At 38.4% G+C, this 8,766-nt stretch overlaps 1 protein-coding gene across 1 annotated transcript; it reads left to right on the forward strand.

The window, feature by feature from the left end:
• The first annotated feature begins 1,167 nt into the window (after positions 1 to 1,167).
• LOC122079810 (glucose-1-phosphate adenylyltransferase small subunit, chloroplastic/amyloplastic-like) lies at positions 1,168 to 8,373 on the forward strand. Its single transcript, XM_042646540.1, has 9 exons — positions 1,168 to 1,584; positions 2,597 to 2,893; positions 4,808 to 5,077; positions 5,215 to 5,394; positions 6,281 to 6,384; positions 6,490 to 6,601; positions 6,785 to 6,883; positions 7,083 to 7,202; positions 7,993 to 8,373. Exons 1-9 carry the CDS (start codon positions 1,318 to 1,320, stop codon positions 8,107 to 8,109), a joined length of 1,566 nt encoding a protein of 521 aa, XP_042502474.1. The 5' UTR covers positions 1,168 to 1,317; the 3' UTR covers positions 8,110 to 8,373.
• The last annotated feature ends 393 nt before the right edge of the window (positions 8,374 to 8,766 follow it).

The raw sequence follows: 8,766 nt of genomic DNA on the forward strand, positions 1-8,766 counted from the left end.
ATTGATTGGCTTGACTGTCACACCAATTCCATGTTGCCACATGCCTTTTTTAAATTTATTTGTTTATAATTAGATCATATTAACTTTAAAACCGCAAACGCAAAAGGATTCGAATCAGACGGACGATTTTCATCTGGTAATGATAATGATGATTTTTATTTTTTAGTGAAAATGATGATGTTCTTGATATTGCCTATCAGTCTGATTGGTCTTAATCGCACTTCATTAATGGGTTCACTACGCCACTTGTTCAAATAAAGCCTTTGCATCGTTTATATCCTTTTAATAATTAGGTTAGATGGAAACTTTTTTATATTTGAATGGTTGATTGTCACTCCATAATCAAGTTAATTAATTAATAGTGCTATAAACAAGTTAATCGGAGTACAAAATGGTCAGGTATATGCGGATCACAATTTTTGACCCGTCCCAATCGAATACTATCGAGTCACCACGACCTTTCATTGGAATGCTCGATTATTAATCAGTCAGTGCTCCAACATGACATATTTATTTGCTCGGACTAATTACAGACTTCAATCTATCAATTCAAATGAGGCCTAGTTATTCATGGTTAATTTTTTATTAGATTCGACTCCTTTAATGCTTAGTAGAGGTGGCAGATAAGATCCAACACCTTAAAACACTTACAATACAAAACTCAATACACAGGCACACACATCGAGATGCTCCAAGACGTTGAATGTGAACTACCACCTCTATTGCATAGTAAAAGAGCACCACCCCATAGAATTGCTGAGATAATCTTATTTCCGCCCTTTATTTTTATTTTTTTTCCTTTAATTTTTAACGGACCCTTTTGTTTGATAAGATTTAAATTTAACGTATACTATAATGCGTAATGAGCCACCAAGAAAATAATGAGTAACGAGACTAATGACTACCTTGCCAAAAACAACAAAAGAAAAAAAATGACTAATGACTACCACTCAATAAGAAATTTTAATAAAATGCTGCGCGAGAAGTCCTCTCAGGCTGACAGGTCCTCACTCCTCACTCCTCACTCCTCACTCCTCACTTGTGAATGAGCGGCTTACGATTGTCTTGGTTCACTCGGTAATTTTCTGAAATATCAGAGTCATTTATCATTCTCAGATCTATGTCCGCTGTCCACGTTATTCGTATTTAAAGGAACTCGTCACTCTTTCCTTAATTCCTTCCCAGTGCTTCTTCTTCATCTCCTGGAAGCGCTCGCAGCTATTCCTTGTTCTCTTCTCTCAGCTAAGACTAGGAATTTGTGGAACCAGGGGAGAACAGTGGAAGAAAGGATACACAGAGCAAAAAAAGCTTACTGTAATGGTCATGGCTGCTATAGGAATCTCCAGATTTCCTTCCTCGAACCACTTGAATCCCGTCGACAAGCCCAACACATCTGTCCTCAAATCCGTAAATCGAAACCTCTCTTCTTCTTCATCTCACCTCGCCGGCGATAAGCTTCCACTCAAAGCGATTTTCCGTAGCCCGAGGAAAGCTTCAAATGACAGAATTCCTTTCTTGGTTTCTCCTAAAGCGGTTTCTGATTCAAAGAATTCGCAGACGTGTCTCGATCCTGATGCCAGCCGTGTAAGTCTGCACTTCTTATTTAATTCAAACTTTCTTCTTCTTTTTAGTTGCGAGTTTTGTTGGCGTTAATATATTAAATGTTTACCTTTTCGGTGCTGTTGCTTGATTATCTTCTTCATTTAAAAATCTTCGAGGAATCTATTGATCATCTGTTCATGAAACTAACACTGCAGATGGAATTTTTGTTTGGAAAAGGAGTTAATGTGGTGCAATGATGTAAATTTATGGATTTAAGAGAATAAATTAAGACCCACTGTCTTAATTCCCATATAATAATTGTCTGAAATAATGTAGCCTTTTTTGATGTTTAATTATGATCTAGATCTAAGTTTGTTGTTCACTCTTCACACACACATACTCTCTCTCTCTCTCTCTCTCTCTCTCTCCCCCTCTCCGGGAACTGGGGAGCTACCTGAGGCCGATTCTCGTGGTCGGATTGCTCACCCCCGGCCCCAATCCGTCTGAGGTCATTGTTTTGTTGAAGTCTTACTGGATCTCGGAGTTCCCAGATGTGGTTAACGATTGTGGAGCTCGCCACCGAACCTCAATTCTGAACTTAAACCGCAGGAATTTGGACAACTGCTGTCAAATTTGACGCTATCATTTACCTCAAGCCTTATTGTACTGGCTAATTAAATCATGGTTTATTTATACTTCTGTAATGTATTTTCAACTGTTAGACCTCACGGTGGTAATTTTTGTGGCTCTCCTCTTTTTTTAGCTCTGAAGCTACTATTTTGAATTTGCCTTGAATTGCCTAGATTGTTTAATACTGTATGATGTATGAATAATCTATTTAGTAGCTTTCTTCAATTATGTCGAATTCTGAGACTATTATATGCCAGTTTGGATAACTCGATTCCTACATTAAGGCTTAAGCAAACTGTTAATGGTCTTCTGATCTTATGCTTTCTTTCTTGTCACTATTCTTTTTATTAGAAGTTTATACGTCATAATTTCCATCATTAAAGGTGGATGGAAAACTAAGTTCTGTTCATGCGATTCTCTTCAGAGTGTTCTGGGAATTATTCTTGGGGGTGGAGCTGGGACCCGTCTATACCCTCTTACCAAGAAGAGAGCAAAGCCTGCTGTTCCACTGGGAGCAAACTACAGACTGATTGACATTCCTGTGAGCAATTGCTTGAATAGTAATATATCAAAAATCTATGTTCTCACACAGTTCAATTCTGCATCTCTTAACCGCCACCTATCGCGGGCTTACGCCAGTAGCATGGGAGGGTACAAAAATGAAGGTTTTGTTGAAGTTCTTGCTGCTCAGCAAAGCCCTGAGAATCCCAACTGGTTCCAGGTAATAATACAACCCTCATTCTGCCTTTTGTGTCTGTTATATTTTTTCTGTTCTTACCAGCACATCTGAACTTGAACTGCTTATTTATTATCATATTATACAAATAGATGTGTGAGGTTGACTTTCGATGTATTTAATTTGCTTCTGATGAGCTCATTTTCTCAAATTCAGACTTCATTTCAGTTTGGTTTTAAAACATTTTTCTTTGGACTTAATCCCCTTTTTTCAACATAAAAAGTGATTATTTTTATTCAGGGGTTCTCTCTCTATAAAGGGATACCTAGTGGGATAATGCAGATATGGCATTCTCTCTTAAGTGGGCTGCCTGCCATACATGCAGTTGAGTACACTCAATTTGGTCTATCCACCTCGTTCAAAACTTAATGGTTGGATGATTCAAAATATTCGATCCATCAAAATTATTCATTTTTTCTTTTTTTGGTTCATTTTATTCTACGGACTTTCCTCCACATTATGACTCATCTGATCAAATAGAATAATTTCTCAGCTTGTGAAGTTTTAGGTGGAAAAACTTGGATTGTCGTCTCAACGTCCTTGCTTGTTTATGGTTAGGCGTTGATTTTCAGTTCCCACTACCCTCACATGAGTTCTCGTGATAAGAAGTGAAAAACTGGTTTGAATTATTCACCTTTTGTTGATAATCTCTTTGTTTCATCAGACTAGTCTTTTAATCTATTAATCTATACACTGTAATCCATGTGTGGCAATGTGGTGGAACTTGTCTTTATTTGGTTGCACTTGTGGGATGGGGGAATTTTAGTAACATTATTGGACTTGTCATTCCAGGTTCGAAACCTGGAAACAGCCTCTTCTGCAAAGCAGGGGGTAAGGCTGCGTACAACTTGCCCCTCCCAGACCTCGCAGTAGCGGGAAGCCTCATGCACTGGGTTGCTCTTTTATTGGTCTTGTCACTCAATTCTACAATCCTGTTAAACTTAGAGGTCAATTACAAGTATTCTTTTATCTAGAAATTTTACTCCTAGTCAGATGGGATGATCTGTTGATCTGTTTTTGTTTTTGTTTTGTTTTGTTTTTTTTGTTTTTTTTGTTTTTTTTGTTTTTTTTGGTGGATGAGCGGAATGAAAAGAAAATTGTTACTTACAACGAAGGGGGAAAAGAAAATGGGAGCAGAGGGGGAAAAAATAAAAAAATCCGACACGGGATGGATGCAACCCCCTTCTCTTTAGCTGGCTTTCTCATTGGAGTTCTTTTCATAATTCACAGGGTACTGCGGATGCTGTGAGGCAGTATTTATGGTTGTTCGAGGAACATAATATCATGGAATTATTCACCTTTTGTTGATAATCTCTTTGTTTCATCAGACTAGTCTTTTAATCTATTAATCTATACACTGTAATCCATGTGTGGCAATGTGGCATCTTGGAACTTGTCTTTATTTGGTTGCACTTGTGGGATGGGGGAATTTTAGTAACATTATTGGACTTGTCATTCCAGGTTCGAAACCTGGAAACAGCCTCTTCTGCGAAGCAGGGGGTAAGGCTGCGTACAACTTGCCCCTCCCAGACCTCGCAGTAGCGGGAAGCCTCATGCACTGGGTTGCTCTTTTATTGGTCTTGTCACTCAATTCTACAATCCTGTTAAACTTAGAGGTCAATTACAAGTATTCTTTTATCTAGAAATTTTACTCCTAGTCAGATGGGATGATCTGTTGATCTGTTTTTGTTTTTGTTTTGTTTTGTTTTTTTTGTTTTTTTTGTTTTTTTTGTTTTTTTTGGTGGATGAGCGGAATGAAAAGAAAATTGTTACTTACAACGAAGGGGGAAAAGAAAATGGGAGCAGAGGGGGAAAAAATAAAAAAATCCGACACGGGATGGATGCAGCCCCCTTCTCTTTAGCTGGCTTTCTCATTGGAGTTCTTTTCATAATTCACAGGGTACTGCGGATGCTGTGAGGCAGTATTTATGGTTGTTCGAGGAACATAATATCATGGAATTCCTGGTTCTTGCTGGGGATCATTTATATCGAATGGATTATGAGAGGTTTATTCAAGCACACAGAGAAACTGATGCTGATATTACTGTGGCTGCACTTCCGATGGATGAAAAGCGTGCCACTGCGTTTGGCCTCATGAAGATTGATGATGAAGGACGGATAATTGAATTTGCAGAGAAGCCAAAAGGAGAACAATTGAAGGCAATGAAGGTAGTAACTATGAAATGGATTTATATGTATTCTGCTGTTTGTAACTTTGTGGTCTCAGTGACATAAGTTCCCAAATCGTTTTGCTTATGAATGGTGTATTTGTTTGCTGGACTTGACTGTTGTAAAATTTATTTCAGGTTGATACTACCATATTAGGCCTTGATGATGAGAGAGCTAAAGAGATGCCATACATTGCTAGTATGGGTATATATGTTGTCAGCAAAGATGTCATGTTGGAGCTACTCCATGAGAAGTTCCCTGGAGCCAATGATTTTGGAAGTGAAGTCATTCCAGGTGCAACTTCCATTGGAATGAGGGTATGAATTATTTTCATTCATCCCCCCTTCAATTTAAATCCTGCATTAGACTAATTCTCAAGGGCATGGTTCTGTCTGCATATGTTTTTCTTTCTGATTTTATGTCTTTCCTTTCTTTTCAATGTTTGGACCATTTCCTTTTGAACTGTTTGCCACAATTTCTCCTGACTGTCCTGAAGAACACAATAGGTTAAATGCATATAATTATTTGCTACGGTCAACGACTAGCCTCTGAGATCACCTCGGTGGGATGTATAGAACTAGAATAGCTAGGGCCCAAACTATATTCTGCTCCACAGGTATGGCTACAACAAGGATTCCTGGCTCATACTTGGCCTTGTCCTTTTTAGTTATGAATAATTCCTAGACCAATAATTGGCCTTTTAGATTAACATGGTGGGATTTATACAGTGGATAGGTCCCTGTCCCCACCCATCTTTGCTCCACAGTTGCAGGCCTTGTGGCTTCGAGGATTACAGGCCTATAGTTGATGTTGTTGTGTTTAATAATGAATCATTCTTAGTTCAATAATTTGGCCCTTGAGATCCTTGGCAGGATTTACAACCCATGTGCTCCACTGGTGTGGCATCAACAAGTACGAACTTCTTGTTGGCCTTGTCCGGTTTGGTTATGAATCACGAGTCCTTGAAGTTTCAATATACCCATATCTGAAGCCCAACTTAAAACATAGTTTCTTTTTTGTTCTTTTCATGGCTATCAACTTTTTTACAGTCATGGAGTTAATTTATTCAAAGCCACTGAAACCTCTAAAGTTTGTAGTCACAATTCGATACTTCATTTGCTGGAGATTCCAATATTTATCTACTATTTCCGTGTGTTACATTCTCAGTACCTTACTTTGAGAATCTTAACGGTACTTTTTCAGGTGCAAGCTTACTTGTACGATGGCTACTGGGAGGACATTGGTACCATTGAAGCATTTTATAACGCAAATTTGGGGATTACCAAAAAGCCGGTGCCAGATTTCAGGTAGTTTTGAAATCCGGGGAGATTCATTCTCCCAACAAGGTAGTGTGATGCCAGCATCTTTTGTTCCTTTCCTCCAAGTCTAATTTAAGATGTATTTTAATGCAGCTTTTATGATCGTTCCTCTCCAATTTATACACAACCACGGTATTTGCCTCCTTCCAAAATGCTTGATGCTGATGTGACAGATAGTGTTATTGGTGAGGGTTGTGTGATCAAGGCAAGTTACCAAAGACAGAGGAACCATCTTTGTGTATTTTGACATTGGCTTGCACATGCTTAACTCAATGATTATAGTGTCTTCTGATACATTTCTATCTGGTTACGGCAATCGAGTTTTAGATAATGATTAATGACCTTGTGCTAAGTTCCTTTTTCTTCTTCTCATTCTTCTCTCTGTCAGAACTGCAAAATTCACCATTCTGTTGTTGGGCTTCGTTCTTGCATCTCAGAGGGCGCAATTATAGAAGATACGCTACTAATGGGAGCAGATTATTATGAGGTGAATTTTTTTTGCTTTCTTGTCAGATTTTTTTTCTTGGGTGAATTCTTTCTTCTCGACTTAATACTGGTAATCTGCAGTTTCCATCTTTTGAAGGACTGGGAAGTTTGATATGTAGCTTGATAAAGGATTACTGATTTTCCTTTTATGGTCATGTATGCACCATGAATAATAATGATTTTCATCCTGCTTGCACCAGACGGATTCTGACAGGAGGTTCTTGGCTGCAAAAGGTAGCATACCAATTGGTATTGGCAAAAACTCTCACATCAAGAGGGCCATTATTGACAAGAATGCTCGCATCGGATATGATGTGAAGGTTTGCACTTAATACCTCCTCTCGCCGTTAAATTATTTTGTATTGCTACACTAAACTGGTAGCACTTAATACTTTTGCTTTCCATAAATGATAATAATAATAGCCAGCTCTTTGTTTAAGATGCGTTGGGGATTTATACATCAATCTAATATGTAAGATTTACTGAGATAAGAATCTCCTATGCTAAGTAAATCTTCTGAGTACAAGCAAAAATGGTGCTTTTCTGGTCAAGTTACCCGTGAAAAAAAATTGCGGACATTAATTTAGACATGGATTCTGGAAGATTGGATTGGTGGGCACTGATCCATCCAATCCTTTGCCAATGATTTGGCCAGTTTGATTCCATCTTCAATTCTTACTTTTTAAATCCTTGTCATTGATCCGTATGTTGATCCAGAGGAATCTGCCTTGCCATAGCTCCAAATGGCTGCAATATGGAAGGTGGTTTGCCATAGCTCCAAATGGCTGCAATATGGAAGGTGGTTTACGGGAAAGATCTAGATGGCTCAAGAGCACAGTAAAACAAGAAACTCTGGAAACATATATATATATATATATATATATTTATATATATTTATATAATTTGAAGGCTATTAGATATTAAAATGGATACCTAGTAGCCCAATTATTTCATAAATGTAGTCTCTCCCCCAGTTATTTGTTAAGGTTTAAGAATGGATCGACTCTAACCAGTTTTACGTTCTACTGGCCTTTGTGGGTGTTTCGGATACATGTATGCATTTGATATTCTTTTTCAGTCCTTGATGTTGAAGTACTGTTTGTTATCCAGATCAGTAACAGCGACAATGTGCAAGAAGCTGCTAGAGAAACAGATGGGTACTTCATCAAGAGTGGAATCGTCACAGTAATCAAGGATGCTTTGATACCCAGCGGAACCATCATCTAAAACCACTTCAAATTCTTCTCACAATGTGTAAAGAGAGAACCCACGTACTGTTCTCTAGTTTTGGACCTGAAAATATATTTAATAAGAGTTCAATCTTACTTATCTCTTTGCTTTAGGATCGGAGGGACAATGTTAATGCACTAGCTAGGCAGTGCTAGGTATTTTGTCAGTGACTTGGTGCTTTCGCCTCTTTGGCATTGTATATTATTTTCAGTGTTGCCTATATGAAGAGAATCTCCGGAGGCTGCAAAGTCCATGTTTCTATATTCTTTACTATCTTTTATGTTTATGTTTTTTTTTATATATATATTCTTTATTTCCATAAGTATTAAGGGAGAGAACCACCTACATTGGCCCTGTATGGCCACCCGAACATGGTTCTGTCATGGTACAGGATACTTCCTCGTAGAGTGAAGGAGATGGTTGATTCATCATGCCCGTGCCGGTTAACTCTTATAGAGACCCAAAAATTCAATCCGGCATTGGTAAAGGCCTTGATGGAGCGGTGGTGGTCGAGTACTCACACATTTCATCTTCCTATTGGCGAGATTATCATCACACCCCTGTGTTTCTACTCATTGATGGGCATTCCATTTGGGGGTAGACCCATGACCCTTCCCGAGACTCCGATAGCCAGGGAGTTTGCGGACCTGACAG

The sequence above is a fragment of the Macadamia integrifolia genome, chromosome 5 (genome assembly GCF_013358625.1).
Source record: "Macadamia integrifolia cultivar HAES 741 chromosome 5, SCU_Mint_v3, whole genome shotgun sequence".
Lineage (NCBI taxonomy): Eukaryota > Viridiplantae > Streptophyta > Magnoliopsida > Proteales > Proteaceae > Macadamia > Macadamia integrifolia.